Here is a 25,289-nt window from a genome sequence, read left to right on the forward strand (position 1 = left end):
ATATCAAAAACGTGTTCGTTTTTAATGATGTTTCTATTCACAGTGCCTTTTTTTGCTTTTACAAAAGTGTAATTGATTTTTAACTTGAATGCTTTTAAAAAGCAGCATTTAAATAGCAAAAATACATTTCATATAAACCAAATCTCAATGAATAAATGGATAAAGTTACATTATTTAAAAAAAAAAAAAAAAATGAAATAAAAAATGCTACAGGTTTGATTAGGCTCCATATAGACTTCATAGTGTCTAAATGTGTTTGGCTCACCTTGGTACAACAAATCCATTTCAGATTGAATCACCAAAACTATAAAAGTGCTGGATCACAAACAAGTCAAAAGCAAAACATGATTCATAATGCAAAAAACCCCTCAAAAACACCCCTTTTATGAACCGACAGGGTATTCAATCTCTGAACGGACCGTGTTGAACAAAGATTTACACAAGGGGAAAGATTTTATAAGTGATGATTAACCATGGTAATGCACAAACAGGAAGTGGGGGATGTCAGGTGGAAAATTATGGGATGCTCGGATGAGCAACTCAACCGTCAAGTGAGCACGGTTTACTCTTTGAATCCCTTTTATACACTTTCACAGCAAAATCTATGATTCACATGGGATGATAATAACATTTTATTAAATATTTTGTCATTTTATTCGTTTGTGTTTAAGTAAGAAGAATAAAAAACCAGCATTTATTTGGTTATTGCGTCATAATAAATGTGCAGTCCCTCCATTCTGATTAATATCAGAGCATCTTGTATAATAAATACCATCAGCACTGTGAACCTTATTGAGTTCTTAAAGGAGGAATGGTCCTCAGAGCAGAGACACGGCCTCCAGGTTCTCCTTGATGATTGTGTCCATAACCACCTGGAAAACTACCTGAACGTTGGAGGTGTCTGTTGCTGTGGTGAAGTGGTGGTAGATGAGTTTGCTGGGCGTCGTGTTGAGACACACAAACATAGCGGCGATGAACCGGGCGGCAGCATCCACATCACAGTCAGCTCCTGTGAACGAAGTCATAGAGATATGTTTGTGAAAAAAAATAAATAAATAAAAAAGTGTCTGGTGCTCACCAATTGAATTTGTTTGATAAAAATATAAAGTAAAAACATTTAAATATAATTACAATTTAAATGAATGGTTTACTATTTAAATCTATTCTAAAATGTTATCTATTCCTGTGATTCAACACTATATTTTCAGCATCATTACTCCAGTCTTCAGTGTCACATGACCCTTTAGAAACCAATATTCTGACTTGCTGCTCAAGAAACATATATAAAATGTTTATGTAAAAATATGCATATGTATGAAAAATCCAACTGATTTAAAATGACAAAAAAACTAATAAGTTGTATTATAAGACACTATGAATGCATTACAATGAATGCATTATATATAGATTATTTGGATGAGTGCAAAAGTATTTTCTCTTAGGAATATATAAACTATAAATCAGCAGCTTCAAAACAGATATCAACATGAATCCAGTTTAATAACCACTGGTGTGAATAAAGAAACCGGAGACTGCTACAAAAAAACATGTGAATTTCTCAATGAGGAATTGTGCATTAACAGGAACCCCTGTATCCGAGAGAAGAATGTAATTGACGTTTTCTCCATTAAAAAAAAAATAATTCAGTTAGAGTCTATGAATATGTGACGAGGTCTGCTCCAAACTGCAAGATTGATGAATGAGATTAATCTCGAAACCTTCAAAGGTAAATTGACATTTGCATGATGCCTGTATTTCTGGGTCTGTCTGAATTAACAGGTGAAATGTAGTTGTGAAAAGGTTTTATTGTAATCTTCTATCTGAAGTGGGATATACAAGTGTCAGGGAGGGGGCGGGAGGAGGGGAGAGCGATGAAGACAAGGTCATGCGAGAAATTTCCAGCCTCATCCGTCTTGACCTTTTCTCCCAGAGGCAAAAACTACAGGATCCATTCCAGCTGATTAAACGACACAACTACAAACTCAAGACGACATGGTGGATTCAGTCTTGATGGAAGGACAGTGCTACAGGACTAAATGATGAAAGAAAGAAAAAGAACGAAAGAAAGAACGAACGAACGAAAGAGAGAAAGAAAACAAACAAATGAAAGCAAACAGAGATAACAATACAAACAACTAAAATTAAGAAATAAAAACAAACAAAGCAAATGAACAAAAACAAATAAAAGGACAAAATCAAGGAATAATGGAAAAATACAATGACCGATACCAGTGTTAATTTTGACACAAAATTTTAATTTAGTTTTAGTCTTAGTCTTTTGACTATAATTCTTTTTAGTTTTAGTCAAGTTTTAGTCATCTGATTTGTTTTAATTTTAGTCTTATTTTAGTCGACTAAAATTGCTTGGTATTTTAGTCGACTAAAATAAGACTAAAATCAATAACAGATTTACTAGACAATTTTTTACAGCTGGTATAGGAAACAAACTTAACCAAAATATATAAAACACAAATTCAACTTTATTTCAACACAACTGTGTCTTTATTTCGATTCAAAAGCTTTTATGCAGCAACAAACACTGTCATGATAATGTAAACAATAACTAGCTGCCAATTGACCATCAATAAAAGAAAAATAAAGTTAGGTCCAGGACCTTAAAGCTTACAGCTGAGCTGAACAATAAGTGCATACATTTAAAGTAAATATTTAATAAGTTGGCAGCTAGGTGGATAAAAAAAGTAACAAGATTTTATAAGGTATTCATTTGTCTAGCAATATTGTATGTTTTAAATACTACAATATTGCTAGATTAGTATGTATAATGATAGGATGTGAACATTCACGTTTCACATGACTAATATAGAAATATTTGTGATATTGTCAACAAGTAGAACATTATAAAATATACTAAACATTAGTATTAATCAAATGTATTTATCATGATATTACGTATTAGTATTGTGCTCTCATCTAAATTGAAGGGGCTATTTTACAGTACTTTTCAGTTCGTAATATTTAATGCTACAACATCTACGCACTGCAGTCTTCCAATTTTGCTTAGCTCAATAAACAAAAGAACATCGTTGTGAAATTACATTTGAGAAAATGTCCAGGTAGCTCATCTGTAAATGTCTTTTCAAATTGGTTGTGTTCTTGCCACGAATGAGCGCTCCGCGTGTTTTACACTCTGTTTTGTTTTGTTCGTCGTCAAACGTGAAGTGAGCTGTGGACATTTTGTCGCTCTTTAAACATCACCTCTTCGAATGCCGTCTTCCCGGGAGCTCATTTAAAAACTGAAAACTTTCGCTTCACGTTTCAATAAGTCAGGCTCGGATTGGTTCTCTTCTCTCATGCAGTCTGTTCTGTTTTGCCGGTTCTTTTGTTCATTCCTCGCATCTCTCCCATCTGCTGTTTTGATTTTCGTCACAGTCTATTTTCGTCTCGTCCTTTATTCGTTGACGATAATGTCAATCAATTTAGTCATAGTTTTAGTCTCCATCAGTGCCTTCTTTTTTAGTTTTAGTTTCGTTTTCGTCCGCAAAAATATATTCGTGACGAAAATAATGACGAAAATATTTAGTCAACGAAATTAACACTGACCGATACAAACAAACAAAAAAGAACAAAAATGAACAAACAAAACAGAAAGGAGCAAAATTTAAGGATTTAATGAACGAAAAACAAGAAAAAAGTAAAATAAAATAAAAACTAAAATGAATAAATGATTAAAAGAAAAACAACTGAAAAAGAATAAAAAAAAATTAACTGGGGAAAGAAAAATGAACAAAAGAGAATGAAACAAACAAAAACAGAGAGAGAATGAACTAACAAACAAACAAGTTACCAAAAGAATGAATAAACAAGAACAAAAAAAAGAACGAATAAATGAAATACTGAACTAAGAAAAAAGAATGAAAAAACAAATACTGAAAGAATAAAGTGGAAAAAATAGAATGAACTAACAAAGAATATGAACAAAAGAGAATAAATGAAGGAGCAAAACAAGAACAAAGGAATGAAATCAAGAACAAACAACTGAATGAAAAAGAAAAACAGATTAATGAACCCAAAAAATTCTAAAAATGAATGTGATGTTTAAAAAATTAGAATGAAAGAAAGGAACAAAAGGAAACGAGCAAACAAAAGAAACAGAACTAACAAATGAGTGAAAAACTAAATCAGAAGACAAGAAAGAATGCATTTGGGAAAAGTAAAAGATCGAAATGCTTGCCAGTTCTGTGCTTCAATAAAGGACATGAACAAACAAATAAAACTTTGCAAGCAGCTGAAGGAAATAATCAACTTTCTTTCCGAGAAAGTAAACATGCTTGATGTGTAATCACAGATCTGTCTCTCACCTTTGAACTGGGGAAGGTAATGCCGCAGATGACGCCCGGAGCGGAGAATCTTCTCTTGGAAAAGATCAATCTTGTTCATGAATAATATCTGCAAAACAACAGAGAGACTTACATGCCACGCTGGATTGAGACCGGCAAAACCCATCAAGCAGTCGCTCTACAAAATCAATCATTAAGGACTAGAATTGATTTTTCAAATACGAAAAGCTATAGCAAGTTTTCAAGAAGTTGTGTGTGTGGTTACAGAAAAAGAGATTATAAAAGCAATAGTTTGCCAAAAATGGACTCACCCTTAGGCCATCCAACAGTTTGTTTCTTTATTCAGATTTAGAGAAATGTAACTTTACATTACTTGCTCACCAATGGATCCTCTGTGGTGAATGGGTGCCGTCAGAATAAGAGTCCAAACAGCTGACAAAAACATCACAATAATCCACACCACTCCAGTCCATCAATCGTCTTGTGAAGTGAAAAGCTGCATGTTTGCTGTTTGGACGGCACCCATTCACTGCAGAGGATCCCCTGGTGAGCTACATTTCTCCAAATCTGAATAAAGAAAAACTCAACTACATCTAAAAGATGGCCTCAGGGTGAGTAAATTTTCAGCAAATGCTCATTTTTGGGTAAACTCTTCAACTCTTCAAACTCTGTCCACAAAAGATGACTGAAACAGAGAACAAAAATGGCGAGTTTTTTGGCTCAGTATAATGGCTTAATTAACAACTCAGTCCAGTGATGATTTTGCCCAGCGTTTCAAAACAACACATGGCTATAAAACGCATCTTAACAAGGGCAATAGCACACCTCATTACACGGAAAGAGGTTTACAGAGGGTGTATAATAAATAGAAAAAACAACAAGCAGACCACCGTCACCCACATGAACAACCTAAATTATGCAGTCTAGATTAATTACCAAACAACATGGGCAATTATAACAAAGTCTAGGCTAACTGACGACATGGGCTGGGATTGCGAGGGAAGATGGTAGGTCTGGAGGCGAGATTACCAAAGCAAGCAACAAAGAGTGAAACCACAAAGAGTGCCGTCTAACCGAGTGACAGACTCTTTCATCAGGTGACTGCAAAACCAGGACACGTAAAACTGAGTTTATAATGAGATGGAGGTCACTGACACTGGTCAAACCGGTGATGTAAAGTTAATATCAATGTAAAACGACTTTGGTAAAGTGTATTTTAGAGCAAAACTGTAGTGAGACTAGCCTATTCATAAGAGTATAGAGGGGAGGGGCTAAAGATTAGAGGACTTGATGATGTCAGCAGAAATGGACAGTAATTTCAGATGCAAATTATCATCACAAAAGATTACTTGTTTAATTTTTAATATGCTTTGGTCACATATGTTTCACATCTCTTGATCGATGACACTAACCTCCTCTTGAGCTAATGGGACGATGAGATCGGAGGAGCTCTCTTAGTTAATTGAGCCGTTTCTTACCATAGAAGTGCTTCTGAAGAAGACGTTATTGCAGATTGACGAGAACAGCTTGAGGCTCTCCTGCAGTCGATTCTAAACAAGAGCACAAAATGAAAAACAAGAGCCGTCATTCCCGTGAGATCCCACGATGCTCCCCTCGGTCATGCAAGAGAGGAGTCTGAAAACCTGAGGTCAGTGCATGTGAATAATCTTTTTATTGTATTAACACTTAGATTAAAATTAAGTAATGCATTGTTACATTTTAATTGTATAATATTACATTAGGACATTACATAAATACAGTCAAATATTAGAATGAAACCTTCTTTTGAGCATTAATACGTATTTTTAGGTTACTGAATTTTACAAAAACACAAATCGCCTCTGTGATCTTGATTCCTGAGGCCTGCACTAGTTTGTGTTTAGGAACATTAACTGAAGTGGGTGAACACAAACGTAGCAAGTGTTTTTTCACCATTGATGGATCTTCTACTAGCGTCATGTCGTATCCACTCAGAGACACGACGAACAGCACGGCCCTCACATCCTCAAAACAGCTGATCCACTTCCTCCTCTCCGTCCTCTGGCCTCCAACGTCATACAATCTGTGGAGACAGACACAAAATAACATCCTCAAATGGAAAAGAAGCACCTCAATATCAATACTGTCAACACAAAACCAATTTAGCTTAGGTATTATATCAAGTTACAAGTGGATTTTCATGTAGACTTTAACCAACAGCGTCACGTATGCTGCTAACTAGTGACATGTGAAAAGCAAACAAATGGGCTCTTAATGTCATCAAACAAGCTTTTTAAAATTAACAATCTCTGCCAAATTCCCCTCACGATGTTTTAGATCCCAACACTAAAAGAGTCCATGTCTATTACTGAAACTAAAAAGAGCGGGAAAATGGCGAGTGCTTCTTCTCAGAGCGCGTGAACAGTCGAAGTCGCTCTCATTCTCTCTCTCTTTTATTTTCCACCTTCCACTTCATCCTGTGCCATCTCTTCACTGTATTTGTGGGAAAGATTCCCCCACACGTCCGAAATGAAAACGATCAATACACACACTTCAAACATGATGGAAAAATAAATCTATATGTGCCTTATGGGACACTAATACATGAGGGTTTCCCATGAAAATCAGACAAATGAATTGAATCATGATCATAGCTGATGCTGAATATATATCCTGAAATCACTGTAAGTCGCTTTGGATAAGACGGTCTGTGAAATGCATAAATGTAAAATGCAAATGTTAGTTATTTGGAATTAGTAAAATCAGGGGTATTTGACTTACACAAATAAAAAAACAAGTACATTGCAAAACAGTTTAGAAAAATTAATAATGCAAATTACAAATGCAAATTATTAAAAACAGCCATTTACTGTCTATGTCTATTGTTTTTTTTTAGATAAATATAGTACATAAAATACAGCAATAAAATACAAATTTATAAAAACCATTAATAAACCCACAAATGCATAATAAAAATGCATAAATAAATGTTTGATTTAAAAGAAAATGAATAATTGTGGCAGGCAAAGGTACATTCTCTAATGCAGCAGCTATGGGTGTTTATATCAGAAGTTAGGTGTGAATCCAGCTATATGATAAAGATCATGAGGTTTTGGACGAGACAAGCGGTCGAGCATGCAGATGATTGACAGTAAATTATTCCAGACCGAATTAATTCACTCTAGAGCTCATGAGGAACTAAACCGATTTCATATAACAATTACTCCACATAACATCAGCTTTCATATTCACTGCTTATAACGAACATAAAGGTCTTAATCATAGTGGGTTCAGTGTTTATGGGATTCTGTGCTCATGATTATACTCTATAGGACAACTTAAGATAAACAACAACAACAACAGATTACTTTTTTCAGACGGAAAAATTTATGTTTTTGGAGACCAAACCGTGAGATTGGCATCCAACTGGGTGTTTCAAACATCCCTACATCCCAACAAACATTTTAATCTTGTTTTGATTTTATGATGTTGTAGAAAGGCTTTTATTAAAAACCGTCTTGAAAGCCAAGGAAATTTAGATTTAGCATTATGCTAAGTAATGCAATATAAATATTATTGCAGAAGCCTTCAACTGAAGCCAATAAATTAGCCAACTCTCAGGGCAGAAAGAGCCCAAGAGAAGCAAACGAAAAAGGATAGACAAAGACAGTTGCTTTCCACAAAATGCCAAAACACTCATCTTTCCATGCCATATCAAACAGTTGACGGCATCTCATAGCTGTAAATGTCTCCATTGACATTCAAATGGCTGGTAAAAGCTGCCAGGCAGAAAATTACTCACATTTCCCATGAAACCTCCAAATCGTTTTATTGGTAGCCCAATGTTTGCACAAAATTAAACTTGAGAGGACAATGAACACACATGTAACTTTTTCCATTCTAACATTTTGAGGATCAAAAGTCATCATGATTGAAGCAAACAGCTAGGATTTATGATTAAACTATGCATTAAGCAAACGTTAACGAAAACAATAAAAATGGCATTACTTAAAATAAACATCAACTGAGAAAATAAAATAAAAAATTCCAGAGATGGCTTTTTTTTTTTGAATATAAACAAATTAAATCTAAAAATGTTAACTACTGTAAGAAAACAAGATAGAAAATAAACAAAAAAATAATTTAAAAATAAAAACTATAGACATTTAAAAAAAAAACTAATTTTAAAAAAATGACAAAAACGCAACAAAATTACTAAAACATTAAATTAAAATGAAAACAGAAAAAAATCTATGAAAGTATATCAATGATACTGAAATAACACTGGTTCAGAATAAACAAACAATTAGCATATACCTTCAAACGTTGTTTGTCGACATATTTAAGCTCAGACTCGAGACAAGACATCATAGCGAGCAAAAAAATAAAAAATAAATAATAAAAATCATTAGATTGATTCAAACAAGTCTTGCATCCAAATCAAAGCTGAACTTGTGCTCAATGCTGATAATGCCAGCTAAGATATTGACGAATGGAGCGATGCTTCAAAACGCCATGCAAGCTGACGTTTCATAAGATAGTGAGAGATGGAGGATGAGGATGTTAACATGGTCAATATCATGAAATCGTGACGTTATGAGAAGGAAATCCTTCAATTTTTACTCAGTTGCTATGTTTAGCCACTTTTAGACCAACATCAACTGGAAATGCTTGAACTGAGAAACTAAAAAAGCCTGATGTTTGATGATTCATAGGCATATTTTTCTTGTAACAGCAATTGTGACAAACTGACAATAAAGAGATGGTTTTACCTGAAGACCAGGTGTTTGACTTTGAACTGCGTCTCGATCACTCCCGTGGTTCTCAGTCGGACTCTTAAAATATCCGTTTCTGTTGGCATGTAGCTGGGAGCGATGATCCTGCCTATGTTCTCGAAAAAACTGGGAACAGAGCGAGACATATAGATAGATAAACAAATTTTACAGTCCACCAAAATGGAACTGGTTCTTGGCCAGACGTTCTATGTAAAAAATCTCAGAAGTGTATAATTATTGTCCTGTACTGGCCGATTACCAATATACATGGTTAATACAAATATTTTAGTATTCATTAGTAATTCATGTAATTAACTTTTAGTTACTTTAGCACTTGACAAAAAAAACAACACTTAAAAATCAATGACTAAAAACTAAAGTAAATCCTACAAGTGAATTTAGGCATCAGTATTAAAATATACAGAAAAAAGTTTTTAAAAGATTCACTTTAAGTGTGTTAGATGACAACAAATGTTATCAAAATGTAAAAACAGGGGAAATAAATCTCCAGCACACATACACAACCTGCCAATAAATCCCTCCCACTATAATATCGGTTGATAATCGGTATGGTACCGATATAAAGTGAAAAAGAATTTGGAAAAAAATCCAGGTCCAGGCACTCAGTAGGACGCAAAAGTAAAAAACAAGTTATTATCCCGCCCCTTTGCGGTTCCTGGTTTGATACCTGCAACCTTTTGGTCAAAAAAAATTAAAGAAATAAAACGCAGCTCTTCACCTCTTATAATCGGGTCTCTGTGGGAAAAGTTTCCTCTGACTGAAGTTAGCGTCTGTGTAAGACTGGCCCGGGGGAAACACACCGTTGTATGCTAATTACCAGCATGAATGTAAATACAGAATGATACAGTATAAGCAAATCTGTGGGGGGATTTCTGTACGCGGATGTGCTAAAGAGAGGGGTTATCCTGGACCGCGCACTACGTAGCGATACAACCTTTTGTAATCACCCTAAAGAGAGAATTAGACAAACGAACACTTAATCAGTTTGAAGCAATAACCTCAGACAGTTTTTGATTAAGAAAGTTCATGAGGCATCTTTTCCTGCACTGATAAGACCATTTTATCATTCAGCTGATGCAAACAGAAGACCAATGTTGTACCATATGCTAGCACATCACAGCTTGATGTACACACGGTTGCGTGATGAAATGTACGTGTTGCATTCACACTGTTTCTGCAAGGGACACTATAGCACCATTAGCACAAACTGTTTTCATCTAAGGGCAATGAATGGCAATGTCATTTTAATATTTAGCATTGCAGCTTCAGTGTTGTTAGCAGTCCACAAACAAAAAAGCACTTTAAACTAAATTCTAATGCCTTATGGCTAGCAAGAGTGGCGAACTAGTTTTTTTTTCTAAGAGAACTAGCTTAATTGACAGGTAGCTTTTGCTAGCAAGCTAAAGTTTCAAAGTAGTGTACCCAACATGACTAATGCCATGCTAGAGCACTGGTTTGAAGAGAATTGTGCTGAAGTTAGCTAAAATGTAGTCCTTTAGCTAGCTATTGACTAGGTTCATGTTGTCAATTAAATTCAGTTCAAGTTAACTACTTTTTGTTAGTAGCTTGTAGAGTAGCTAACTACCTCCTGAAAAGAGTGTAAATGACAATTAGCTTACAGCTAGGCAGGCTAAAGTTTTAATGTAGTTTACCTATAATGGCTAAAGCACTGGTTTGAAGAGATTCTTGTTAAGGAAGTTGAAGTTAGCTGCTGTTGCCCTTTCTATATATATGTTCATGTTTTCAACTAAATTTAGCTTAAGTTAGGTACTTTTTGTACCTTCGTCTTGGCGCAGTAATATCTTCACTCGTGAAAAATCCTCTCACCGGCCCCCGCTGCCTCTAGTGAAGATATTACTACGCCAAGACGAAGTGCTTACAAGCACTTGCCATGGTATTCTGCCACACAATATAGTTATCCATTTTACACGCTTAGAAAAGCGCAACGTTTTGTTTTGTGTTACCGTCCTAGGTCGAGTTACACTACGCGAGTAACTGTATTTAAATAGGGAAAACGTGGAGGTGTTTGGTAGCTTCTCTGCTTGGCCCATATTGAATGAATGGTTTAAGCTAAGTGCTTTCAAAGTGTCACCGCGCGCCAAAGCGATTGAGTGCACGCACTGAGACGAGAGAGGTATGTATCGACTCGTCTTAGGTAAGGGAAAAACAGTTTAATATGAAAACACGGTGGAGTATCCCTTTAACAAACATGCTTTAGCAGGATTATTTTCAGACCGTTGCTCCACCATAACAGTAGGTGGCAACATTTTTAATTCTCGTTTAGATTTCTATCCAATATATTATTTCAGCTTTATTTCAATTAACATAAAAATGTTACAATAATTTTAGCTTTAGTTAAAATCAATACCACTGTCAAGTACTTAGATTGTAGCTGCCAAAAGAGAACTAAGAACTCACTCTGCATAGTGTTTTTGGCATTAGTGAAAGCTAAACACACACACTATCAGATCCCATCCTCAGTGCTAATGCGATTCCTTGGCATTCCAGCCAAGTTTGATCTTGTAAACCCCCTGGGTGGCACATCTGTGGACACCTTAGGCCTGAGAGGAGCGTTTCCTTAAACGTGTCTGGGTGTATAAGACAGACATGCCATTACGTGCATCAGGATGCAACATTTACTCGCTGCTGGCCTTCAATTCCCAGCGGGACCCAAAAGCCCTGTCGCTGTGGAGCTGTCTAACCCACTAACACTCCTTAGGGAAAGACAAAGGCTAATTTTACCAGCTGAAGACTCCAAAAAAAATATATATTAAAAAAAATACCCCGCTAGAACCAGTTCTGATTGTTTTAACTGGTCTAGGCTCTAGTCTGGTCTAGTTCAGACAATAATGAATATTTGCTGAACATCTACTAACCAGATTTGGAGATATTTAGCATTACATCACTTGCTCACCAATGGATCTTCGGCAGTGAATGGGTGCCGTCAGAATTAGAATCCAAGCATCTGATAAAAAAACACAATAATCCACAAGTAATCCCTAATATCGGTAATCTATATAATTGATAGACTGGAGTGGTGTGGATTATTGTGATGTTTTTTTTTCAGCTTTTTGGACTTTCAATCTGACGGCACCCATTCACTGTAGTGGATCCATTGGTGAAGTGATGGTCAAGTGGCAAGTGATGTAAAGCTACATCTCCAAATCTGTTCCCATGAAAAAAACACTCATCTACGTTTTCAACAAATTATCATTTTTAGGTAAACTGCTCCTTAAAAGTTATTAGGAGATCATTTTGGTAGACCAATAATCTAACTGTACGCTGTATGGAAAAGAGCAGCATGAACATTCTAAATCTCTTCTTTTGCATCCTACAGAAGAAAAACATCAATTCTAAAAAGGGTCATTTTTAGAATTTTTAGATGATGCCTTTTCAAAGCTGTGTGACATCTTTAAGTATTTTCAGCCTTTGAAAACCTCTTCTCGAGTTTTGTAGATACACTTTAACTCTCGGATTGAATTGACACCTCTTTGGCCTCTCACCAAACATCCTTTTCTCTGGAGTATCTTTTCTCCTCACTCCACATCTGATCTATTTTTCCACACAATTGAATTTTCGCCGGTCAGAGCTTTAGGGCGGTGGCTTTTGCGGAAAATTTAGAGGCAAATGAGAATGGATGAAAGGCAAAATGAAAAGAGATTTTGCAAGATGCATGCAGGATATGAACAGGTGAGGAGCTGTGACCCGTCCTGCAGACGATGGGAATGCCCTCTGATAAATCTGACCTTTTAACAAGAGAAAGTGTGTGTGTTTCTTGTGTATGTGTGTAAGGATGGGTGACGGAGCCCTGCAGGTACGACATGACAGCTTGGGAGGAGAGGATTTTAAACCTGGAGAGGGAGTGATACAGTATGATGCAGACACTGAGAAATCAATGCATTTTAGTCCAAAGCTCTACACCACATTTAATCAAGTCATGGTCATTCTTTTCAGCCTCCTTTTTATGCAAATCAGGCTTATTCTAAAATAAAGTGACATTTTAGTACTTTTTCAATCCAAATTCTTTATTATGTGTTGTGTGTAACCTCAACTCAAATCAGTGCCTTGGTGATAATTTAGTCGCTCCCGATGACAAGCATGTTATTGACCCCATATTAGCGACTGAAGTGTCTAGATGGGCCCCAGGGGCCAACGGGGGTCAGGAGTACCCATCAATCAAATTCACACACAAACACAATTACTTAACCATAGCCTTAAAGGGTTAGTTCACCAAAAAAGATGACTCACCCTCATGTAGTTCCAAACCTGTAAGACCTCCGTTTATCTTTGGAACACAGTTTAAGATATTTTAGATTTAGTCCAAAGTAGTCCATGTGACATCAGAGGGTCAGTTAGAATTTTTTGAAGCATCAAAAAAACATTTTGGTCTAAAAATAGCAATTCAGCATTGTCTTTTCTTCAGTGTCTGTTGTGAGAGAGTTCAAAACAAAGCAGTTTGTGATATCCGGTTCACGAACTAAGCATTCGATGTAACCGGATCTTTTTGAACCAGTTCACCAAATCGAACTGAATCGTTTAAAACGGTTCGCGTCTCCAATACGCATTAATCCACAAATGACTTGAGCTGTTAACTTTTTCACGAGTCAATCTTTCGTTCGTTTCGTTCGTGTTCATCTATCTCTTTACAGCAGTTCAGTCAGTGTACTGTTTGAGTACATGAATTACTCCGGGATATTGGTTTGTTTGAACACAGAGGGAGTGTCAGCCACATTAAAAAAGTTAACAGCTTAAGTCATTGTGGATTAATAGGTATTGGAGACGCGTACCGTTTCTAACGATTCAGTTCGATTTGGTGAACTGGTTCAAAAAGATCCGGTAACATCGAGTGATTCGTTCGCGAACCGGATATCATTACACTGAAGTGAACTCTCTCTCACAACAGACACGGAAGAGAAGACAATGCTGGATAAAGTCGTAGTTTTTGCTATTTTTGGACCAAAATGTATTTTCGATGCTTCATGAGGGTGAGTTATTTATGACATAATTTTCATTTCTGGGTGAACTATCCCTTTAAGTGTTTTTAATACAAATATTTAGAATTAAATTGCATAATTTTTAAATTCACTTAATAGGGGTGTTTTTTCTCAAAACTAGAGCTAAGCACATACATATGTGAACATGTGTGGGAAATCATCAGAATCGAGGTTATTTTTTTTCATGTGTGTAGGTTTTGATGTCAAACACATTCGGTATGGACAACTTTAACCACACACAGCACCTCTCATCTCACTCGCCTCCATCATTTCCTCATTCTTTCCAACCTTCACTAGGTGTCCTGCGTGCTAATCAAAGAGACAAGCTAACATGTCAAACCTCCATTACGTGACGTCCCAGCATGCACTGCAGGGTATATATCAACTGGCAAAGGCTGTAGGCTGTGAGGTTTGACTGTTTTCTAAGTGCCGTTTATGAGTTATCACACACACACCTCGCTGCGGAGTTTGAGGTTCATTCGTCGTGGCACACACCACACGCCTGCGACACGGGTGACCCTCTCTGCTTCATTTAAATAATCAGCCTCCTGGTGTTTTAGTTTGCCATCACATACACATAATTACACAATTCACTGCTGAATATCCCACTAATCAGCCATTATTCACAGTGGGAGTCACAGATCAGCGGCCATTTTGGCTCAAGAGTGGCAGACGCACATTAGTTCCATTAAACCTACATGGAGGCTACGGAAACTGCATCAGCAAGCATCAGGAAAACCTGAGAAAGAGTGCTAGAAAATCGATAAATCATTGAATAACGATAAAACCTTCAGGATTAAATCTTCCAGAGGATAAATGCTAGTCAATAACTGAAAATGAATGACGTTATCTGTGCTAAGGATCTTTAATACATTCGGAATAACATAAAATGAAATCGTTTTTCTTAAAATCGTCTGTAAATTTCCTTGCTGCATGTGAAATTTTTACCAAACATGAGAAGGATTCAGGAGGTCAGCGCCCGTGTCAAACCACCAATTAGATCAGATTAAAACATTCATGGCCTTTTTCCAGATCATGATTGGCCAATTTGAGCCTGGTTAAATGCATTCAAATCAGATGCATAGCATTTCGAAACACATTCTGGTGTTTGGTCTGAATTCTCTTTGCTCAAGGTCTGATCAAAACGTAATGCGTTACTGTGTTATCTTGTTCAAGCTAGTTAAAAGAGCTATTCTTAACCACCAAACACAGTACGCTAACTGAAAACATTGTAGCCTCTCTGACAAAAAAAAAAAAAGGCTACGATGCATAAAAATAAAATACAAATAAAAAGTGAGACTAACTGGAAAAACAGAAGTGTTACTCACTATAGGGCCGAGTCATTGAGTTCGTACTCGTATCCTCGCGCCGCTGCCGACCGCACCCCCTGATCCGCCCACAAACAGCAGAGGGCGTGGCCTATGAACGGGAACAGCATCTGGTCCTCGTCAAAGCAGCGTCCACACGAGAGAACAGAGTGAGCGTGGACCTGGAGAAACACCAGAAACGGATAAATACACCACTTGCACTTCCAACAAAGAGTCTAAAGAGTTTTTCAAGAACGTGTCTCAATTTTAAGAACTTAAACTGCACTAAATGCTAATGCTAAATGCTTTATATCATAATTAGTCCGTTTTTTTGGATGACTAATCAACCCATTGTGACCTAAACCTAGTTAGGGGTTGATTAATGAAGTTGAGAAATTAAGGTTAGGGACTAGATAAGCATAAAACAATAACATTTAGACAACTATAACAAAGATCTGCTGGTGTGACCCAATGACTAGCACGGTTATTTAACAATAATTGACCTGATCTGTGTAATTATAGTACAGTGTTCATCACATGACCTGATCAAGGCCACCCTACACCATGGGATTATATTTCATAATCAATTTAGATGACCCTAATTGTGACGTTAGGTGCGGAAGAAGATAATGACTGTTTGAGGCAGAAGTCTGGAACACGCCGGAACTGAGGGAGGATTCTAATAGAACACTACTCTGTGACTGATATTTTGCTTTGACTGAATGTTTGCATTCACATCCCTAGATCTGAAAACATGATGCCACCTAGTGGACCTGATAAGTACTGCAAACATTAAAACCGCAAGACAATATCATAAAAAAATAAAAAATAAAAAAAACACACACACACACATATTTATATAAAATATACAATTAGTATATTTTTATTATGTTTTATCTTTTTAATTAAATTTAAATAACATATCTAATATTTAAATCTAAATTTAAAAATAGGTTATTTATTGCAGAAATCCTAACCCTGGGTAACAAGATCTAGTAATACAAGTTTAAATCTGTATCCAAATGGGTACACAAAATCAATAAAAACAACAACAACAACAATTAGAACAGAAGTTTACATTTTTATATATTACAAAAAAAAAAGTTTTAGGAATTGCATGTAAAATCTTAAAGGGTATTTAATAAAGACATCCTAATTAAATATAATAATAATAATAATTTTTATTTGTTATATTACAAATAATAAAAATCTAAATTTAATATTGGTTATTTTAGAATCATCATCTTTATTTGTTATATATTACAAATAAATTAAATATGGAATAATCTAAATTTAAAAAACTTTTATTTTAATATAGAAATGGTAACTCTGGGTAATAAATAAATCTACTGTAGCCAGTAGAAAGGAACGAGTTGGGATCAGACCTTGTTCTTGCCGTTAGCGAGGTTGATGCGTAGGACACCCATTCCATGGAGGACAAACTTCATAGAGGTCAGGAGGTTATCCAACACCGCAGGCTGGAAAAACAAAACGTATATAGATCATAATCTCTTCTCACATAAGAGAACAAAGCATGATATTCATATTCTCAGCATATTAATTTGATTAGTTCAGAGTTTTTTCTCCTCTGATTGGCAGGTGTGGACTCATTGTCTTTGTTCCTTCAAACACAAAAAAAAGCATTACGCAAGAACCCTTGCCGTGATCTGTGGCAGAACGTAAACAGGCCATTTGTGTGTGCATCTTACCAAACACACCCACTTCCTGTCACAGTTATGAATTTCTACCTGATTGGTCATGTCCACCTAAGTGACAGGAAGTGGCTTCCTCGGGCGCCATTACTGCGACGGACACCGCTGTGCAACGATCAAACGCTCAGCTGCGACTTAATACAACTGTGCGGTTATGAATTATGAAATGCTGATCATTTATTTTTGGACAGAACAATTCACAGAGACGGGAATGATTTGTACAGTAATTTGATTGCCACATTTTCTTAACATACACAAAATTAATGAACTGATTTACACACACATTGCAACATATTTACAAGTGAAAAAAAGTATGTTTAATGAGTTAAATATATGATAAATAAATAAATGAATACAGAAATGTATTCAATTATTACCTGAAATGTTGTTATTAAAATGAATAATGTACAGTAAGACCAAAATGTATAATAAAGTAATTTTTGATTTCATTTCGACTGAAAAAAAGTTTGACACTTCAATCAGTGTGTTCCACTCCAAACCTTCCCCTTTTCACACTTTCAGCACCCGTCCGCTCGTGTTGCGCTCACACATGCTTCCCCTTTTACCGCCCCTGATTCTCTGGCCAAAGCAAACACATTCCTGCTCTTTATTGAACAGCTTTTGTTTGCACGGCTGTAGATCAGAGGCGCAGAACATTCCAGGGAAGAGCGAACCCCGAAAAGCCTTTCTGTGTTCTGTGTGAGCCCAAAGTTCTGCGGTTCGGATGTATGATGCACTTATCATCCATTTTCTGTTGTTGCAAACACACACACACACACACACACTAAGTGCACTAGAGCTACACAGGAGGTGATGTTCTGGAGTGAATCACATGCTTTAGAACAATGAAACTATTCTTTTGCAAAGCGATAAGTGCAAAGATGGCAGGGAATGTGTGTGTGTGTGTGTGAGTGAGTGTGTAAGTGTCTTTTATTTCCTTCTTAACACTGCTTAAAGTCCTAAATATTGTCAGAAGAAATTGTTTAAAGTGACAAAAATGTCCAATCCACACTGGTGTTGTTATAGATCAACTATTATTTCATTTTCTGAAATAAACTAAAAATTATTAAATGTAAAACTTACTTTTACAAAACGTACATTATAACACTTCGATTAGAAATGTTTTGACTGTAAACATACTAAAACTATTTCAAATTAAAGCTGAAATAAAATAAATATTGCATGTAACACAAAACTTAAAGGAAAATTAGAGATGTAGCTTTGAGAACAAACTGAACTAAAATAGGTTTAAGTTACAAAATTTAGTAAAAAGATTTAAAAATATAGCTAAAAAGAAATCTGAATGTCACGCTTACAAAACTTGAAATGTTGCCTTGTCCACCAAGTAAAATAAATTTTGGTTTAAGTGCTAAAATTATGAAAACTAAAAAAAAAAGAAAGCTAAACAAAAAAAGGTTTCAAAATAATAAAAATGAGTAAAACAAACTAAACTGAAACTGAAAATATTGGTTCTCATGTTACCCAAGTGTAAATTCTCGAAATTGAGATTTATACATCATCTGAAAGCTGAATAAATAAGCTTTTCATTGACTTATGGTTTATTAGGATCTGACAATATTTGGCCGAGATACAACTATTTGAAAATCTGGAATCAGAGGGTGCACAAAAAATCTCAATATTGAGAAAATCACCTTTAAAGTTGTCCTAATAAATTCTTGGAAATGCATATTACCAATAAAAAATTAAGTTTTGATATTTACGGTAGGAAATTTACAAAATATCTACATGGAACATGATCTTTGCTGAATATCCTAATGATTTTTGGCATAAAAGAAAAATCTATAATTTGGACCTATACAATGTTTTTTTTTGACTGTTGCTAAAAACATACCCCAGCGACTTAAGACTTCTTTTGTGCTACAGGGTCACAGATTTCATAACTGAATTTGAGTAAAGGCATATCATATGGCTTTAGAAAGAATTGAAATACAGTGCAGAAGTCATAAAATATTATTACAGGTTAAAGGTTTTTTGTCCATTTTGGAGTTTGGGTTATTGTGTTATTGTATTCCCTTGTCACAATAGCAGCTTACATAATCTTTTTTTTGTGTTCCTTGAAACTAAGAAAAAGTATACATGGGTAAATTATTATAAAAAAGGTTTATAATAAAAAGAAATCCATTCTAGGAACCCACCATTTATTTTCAAGGATCTATGCAACCTTTGAGTTCTAGAACTTTCAGACATCAAAAGAACAACAAATTCTAGAATTCTGGTCATAAAAAATCCTGAAGGAAGTGACAACATCCTGACATTCCAGGCAGGTCCAAAGCTCAACATGACCTTGTAGAAGAAAAAACACTGTACATTCTACAAAACTATGTTTGGGTCAAACCCAAATTCTACACCTCCACCAAAGGCACTCCAAAGTCTTCTATTGCTCCTTGATGTCACGTTTGTAACAAGAGAACTTACCACTACAAAGAAACAGATTCAGAGGGAGGTCGAGGAAATGAAAACGAAACCCAGCTGCGAGTTTTGTGAAGTCTTGCATTAAAAAAAGAGCCTACAGATGGACACACTAGATAAAACACTGTATTTATTGTTTTGTGTGTAAACACACACACACAGTGCTGCTTGAAAGTTTGTGAAAGTTTCTGCATTAATATGAGCCAAAAGATCATCAGATTCTCAGAAGTCCTGAAAATAGACAAAAAGTATGAAATCAAACAAATAAGACAAAAAGATATACACTTTGTCATGTATTTATTTAGGGAAATGTTCCAATATTACATATCCGTGAGTGAATTCAAAAGGTTAAATGATAGTCCATCTGTTCAGAGGTGTTTTTTCAGTCATTGGGATAACTGGTGTTAGGTTTTATTTAAAGAACAAGGATCTATCAAACTAAGTAAAACATAGCATTAACAAAAGAAAATAACTGAAGACCTCCGAAAAAGAGTTGTTGTTGCTCATCATGCTCGAAAAGGTTAGAAAACCATTTCTCAAGAAAGTTTGGACTCCACAATTCCACAGTCAGATAGACTGTGTACAAATGGAGAAAATGTAAGACCATCGTTGCCTTCCCCAGGATTGGTTGACCAACAAAAGATCACTACAAAAGCAAGATGTGTAATGGTCTGTGAGGTTGCAAAGGGTCACATTGGCTACTGTTAATGTTAATGAGTCCACAGTCAGGAAAACACTGAACATCCACAATGTGCATAGTAGAGTTATAGAAAGCCACTGCTCTCCAAAAAGAACATTTCTGCCAGTATATATAAAATATCAATATAAATATCTGTCTGAGAACTGAATAACAAGAGAAAGTTGGTCATGCAGCAAGACAACGACCCCAAACACAAGTCACTCTTCCAAAGAATGGTTAAAGAGTCAAGACATTAATCCAACTGAAATGTTGTGGAAGGACCTGAAGCAAGCAGTTCATTGGAGAAAACCCACCAACATCACAGTGATGAAGCGGTTCTGTACTGAGGAAGGCTAAAATTCCAGCAAGCTGTTGTGTAGGACTGATCAGCAGTTAACAATGACTGATTAGCTATAAACTTTAGCTGCTACAAGTTTTTGCTACAAAAGCGGGTCAGATACTGAAAGCTAAATGTCTATTTATAAAAGAATCCTGAAAAATTATTACGGTTTTCACAGAAATTTTAAACAGCACAATTATTTTTAACATCGATAATAATAAGAAAATTAAAAAATTAAATTGACTTTAAGGTGAAGTAGTACTGTAGCTTTGGGCAAGGAGAACAAGGAGATACAGGTGTCATGTAAGAAACAAAAAAGCAAACAAACAGGAAAGACAACTTTACTTCCTGCGGGTTAGAGAGACTGCAGTGTGGTTCAAGACTGCAGTGACAGTTTAGTGCAATGGTGAGAAAAAGAAAGGATTAAGAAAGGGACACTCCTGCGACAGTCAGGTCAGGACAAGTCCCTCTTTTTATCTGTAACTCCTCACATTTTCCCTTGCATTTCTGATTCACACACACCACGGGTCACCACACCCTGCCCTGGCCTCCCTCTGACAGTCGATGGTCCGCCCTTGTGCGACACTACATCCAAGTCAACCAAGGCCAGTCTGATTACAGACTGTGCTTGTGTCTGCAAGCTTGTCTACAATATAAAACTAGCCATAATTATGGGTCTTTACAAACATATGCATGTGTGAGAGAAAGCATGACCCTTTATGAATCTGTCCAACAAAAACTGGTGAAGCAGGAACTAGACTTTGAACATTAGAAACATATAAACCTTGTGACCGGCCACATACATTTTAAGAGAAAACAGGCATAGAGGACATCATAAAAATTATAGTTTAGATCGTAAACTTTTAATTTTATTTACGTCAAACTTTGATGGACCGAATACAGAGCCTTGAGGTATCCCGGACTCAAGGCGTGACTCAAACTCAGCTCATCTGCATTTACTACAAAATTAGCCTATTGTATGTCATCCTTTGGCTTAAGGTCAATGTTTATTTTGTCTCTAGAACAATCTGAGAAGTTAACCTAGCCCTATTATGGGCCCTTATCGATTTGTTCTTCCTGTTCCACAAACAGATAAAAACAGCTGTTGGATTGAATTATTAACTAGAGTTGTGCAAAATACAAACATTGTGCCTCTAGTCAGAAGAGTTTTACACCACAGTGACTGGCACAAACTATGCAGTGACATGGGGAAACGTTAATCAGATCTAGAGAGAACATACTTCACACTTTATGTAATTCAGTTCAGTGCCAACAGAACGAATCAACATCATAGCAAATCAGAAGCAAACTTGCCATTTACACTTTTATAAATGTTTGGGGGAAAAAAAGCATTTCTAAATGTTAGTAAAAACTGTTGTTTCCTGTACAGACAAAGCTTGCCTTATGCTGGAATCTTTGATGAATTAGATGATGACAGTTCAGTTGCATGAAACTGTACAATATTATGTCATTCTCATCCTCATTCCAACACTTCTTGTTTTGTTTAAAGACATATTGAAATGCTGGTGAAAGATGGCACAGATGGTGATTCCTTCCCGAGAATGGTGTGTGCATTTTTGGAGAGTGTTTATTTAAAGGGTTTGTTCATGGTTTTTCATTGTGATGGTCAATGTTGTGACTTGATGACTAGTTATCTAGTTAAGCATCCTGGCAATCCCTTTGCATGTGCCTGGAGCAGTCATTGGGGTTTTAAAGCATTCCCTGAGGCACTTCAAAACTCCACTTTGACATTCTCAGTCCATCAATTTAATTCAGACTCACAGGAAAGCGTAGCTAACAAAAACAGACCCTACAGGAAGGTTTAATGAATGGTACACAAAGTCTATGTTTAACCCAAACAAGCACGCATGCTGATCAGGCACTTCACAGGAGATATGATGGATCATCGTTTGACAAAATTAGCTAATTTTTTAAAACAACTTAAAGATCTGACTAGAAACATGTATGTTGACGATCCGTTAGCTTGATAAATGTCAGCGCAGATTGTGCCGCACAAATATATTGGATGAACAAATTCCTGAATTCCAAAGGATCAAGGTGGCTTTTATGCAGGGAGAGGGAATGAAACACTGAGGGAAGTGAGGTAAGGTAGCATTCTCTCAAAGACAAGCTGAAACACAGGCTACTAGCCAAAGCGCACCATCAACAAACTCCTGGTACACTTCTTGTAACCTGTTACTCACAAGCTAAAGGATGTCAAACAATAGCATAATTTTGTAGCAAATGCAGACTAGCCATGTTTAAGTCACATCTTGAGTTTGGGATACCTCAAGGCTCCGTGTTCAGCCCATCACAGTTTGAAGTAGATTAATAAGAAAAAAATGAGTCTTTATTTTTGCAATCTGAACTATAATGTCATTTTATAGCTTAGCACTAACATTTTTTTTCTTTGAATTTCAAGCAAATTATGAAAAATTCATCATATATAAAGGGATATTAAATTAATGGTTCATATGTAAAAAAAAAAAAAAAAAAAAAAAAAGTGTGTCATGTTTCCAGGTTTCCATTCCCCTTAATATTTCTCTTCCAAACAGAAAAAGAACGTTGTCGGGTAAGATCCAGTCTTCCGTTCAGCTGAGGTCTTGTTTTACAGCTGAATTAATGACCCCTTAAACGTTTAATAATCCCCAAACACAGATGGTGGAAACAACAAAACATAACAAAACGTCTTACCTTAAAACTGTCTAACTCTTGTTTGGTGAATCCATGACTGTGGATGATCTTCATCTGTTTGACCAGTGTACTTTTCCCACTTTCAGCAGCACCTACATCCAAATATGTCATTCAAAATGACTAATTAGTCATTTAGTTTACACTTTAAAAAATGATCTATGAATGGTACAGTCTCCTATATTAACACAAGATAATGGTCTAGTTTTAAAGGTACAGCTTTCACTGTTCATGAATCAACTCTTTCTGAAAGTTCAAACCCACAACCTTTCAGTTAGCACCCCATATATGAGGTTTAAACCTACCAGCCTTCAGTTATCTGCACAAATATGAAATTTGAGCCCACAATCTTTCAATTATCAGCCCAGATGTGAGGTTTGAAACTCATTACTTTACAGTTACCTACACACATATGATTATTAGCCCTAGAGTTTCAAACCTAGAAACATTCAGTTACCTGCACAAATGTGAAATTTATACCCAGAATGATTGAGTTTCCTGTACAAATATGAAATTTGAACCCACAATGGTTCGGTTTCCTACAATAATATGAAAATTAAACCCAGGATGGTTCAGTTTTCTGCACAAATATGAAAATCTAACCAGCATAGATCTTTAGAAAATGAAGCCAATACCAAATGTTCAGTTGACTGCATGAATTTTAAAGCAACAACCTTCCATTTCACTGACCAGATCTAAGATTCAACCCACCAACCTTTCAGTTTTAACTGATAACTGGGACTTGAACCTTTTATGTATGAGCTAAAACTTCACATCTGGGCAGTTAACTTAAAATTGTTGGGTTTGTACCTCCTACAAATCTAAACATGTTAAGTTTCAATCTACAACATGCCCAAATCTGGGTTTCAAACCAAAAACTGGGATTTAAACCTACGTTCTTGTAGAGATTGGCTATTTAAACTGATAACTTTCAATTACAGCCCCATATCTTTTGCTAAATTAATAAACTTCAAGTTACCAACCCAGATCTGGAGTTCAAACCCCATGTTATTTCAACAACTAAAAGCAATAAGGAGATGAACAAACATCAGGATGAGAGCTCACCCAGCATGAGGATCTTCACCACGTTCATCTCTCTCTTGGCGCACTCGTACAGATCTCGGTCTATCTGCGAGCTGTGAATCTTCGCCTTCTTTCCCTCCTCTGTCACCTCTGAGCCCAGACACAGACCCATATCCAGAGCTCATGTCTTTCCCACACAGCTAAAGGTCCAGCAGAAATCCCAACACCACGGATGGAACCGAAGAGGGACGTTCAAACACACGAAAAAACATCCCGGTGAGATCCCCGGGCGCGCTCTTATCCAAAGACCCTCCGGTTAACGCGTAAAATGTCACCAAAAGTCAACTGCGCGTGTGTTTTTGGAATCATATAATTCCAAATCTGAGAGACAGAGAGAGTAGTACAGTAGGAAAGCGAATAAAAGTTTCAAAGCGCCTGTTCCCGGTTAGTTTCGTCAGACTCAGCGCTCCTGCTGGTTCGGGTTCGTCGCTTACACTGAGTTTTTATCACGTAAACACCACACAAACACTCCTAATCCACAACGCAACTCTACCTGTTCATTACGAACAAACGAAGTACTGCGGTGTCCGCGTTCTTAAAGAAGGAAGTGACGTTTTGGAACGTTGTCACCTGAGATGGGTTTCGCTCGAGCGCCGAGCAAGTGACTCTGGAAAACCGTAAAACTCACAGTGGTGGACGAAGTACACAAATCAAGTACTTGAGTAAAAGTACAGATACGTATAATAAAATAGTACTCCAGTAAACGTAAAAGTACTCCTTTTTCAATTTTACTCAAGTGAAAGTACAAAAGTACAACATTTTTTATGTGCTTAAGTAAAAAAAGTACTGAAAGATAGATGTTTGCAATTTTATATAGGCTAATTTAATTTTATATTAGCACATTTTTTTTTTTTTTTTTTATAATCCTACTGCTCAAAATACCTGGGATTTTTTCCAAAATAACCACTATATGGAGTCAAGATATATTTTTGTTGTTGATATGGACTACACTGATGGGAGTAATGTTAACTGTGAAGCTT

At 36.1% G+C, this 25,289-nt stretch overlaps 1 protein-coding gene across 1 annotated transcript; it reads right to left on the minus strand.

The window, feature by feature from the left end:
* Positions 1 to 3: 3 nt before the first annotated feature.
* On the minus strand, positions 4 to 24,852 carry LOC127943289 (guanine nucleotide-binding protein G(o) subunit alpha-like). Its single transcript, XM_052539630.1, has 9 exons — positions 24,292 to 24,852; positions 23,230 to 23,321; positions 16,760 to 16,852; positions 15,396 to 15,556; positions 9,050 to 9,178; positions 6,231 to 6,360; positions 5,777 to 5,848; positions 4,320 to 4,407; positions 4 to 1,009 (listed from the first exon to the last, which is right to left on the minus strand). Exons 1-9 carry the CDS (start codon positions 24,419 to 24,421, stop codon positions 819 to 821), a joined length of 1,086 nt encoding a protein of 361 aa, XP_052395590.1. The 5' UTR covers positions 24,422 to 24,852; the 3' UTR covers positions 4 to 818.
* Positions 24,853 to 25,289: the final 437 nt, after the last annotated feature.

The sequence above is a fragment of the Carassius gibelio genome, chromosome A22, assembly GCF_023724105.1.
Source record: "Carassius gibelio isolate Cgi1373 ecotype wild population from Czech Republic chromosome A22, carGib1.2-hapl.c, whole genome shotgun sequence".
NCBI lineage: Eukaryota > Metazoa > Chordata > Actinopteri > Cypriniformes > Cyprinidae > Carassius > Carassius gibelio.

Bases quoted from the DNA above. Each gene is read 5' to 3' on its own strand.
- LOC127943289 (XM_052539630.1), bottom strand. From the start codon at position 24,421: ATGGGTCTGTGTCTGGGCTCAGAGGTGACAGAGGAGGGAAAGAAGGCG. The intron at 16,853-23,229 runs GTAAGACGTTTT...TTGTTTTTCCAG, and splicing joins AAGAGTTAGACAGTTTTAAG to CCTGCGGTGTTGGATAACCT. The intron at 5,849-6,230 runs GTGAAAAAACAC...GCTCTTGTTTAG, and splicing joins TAGTAGAAGATCCATCAATG to AATCGACTGCAGGAGAGCCT.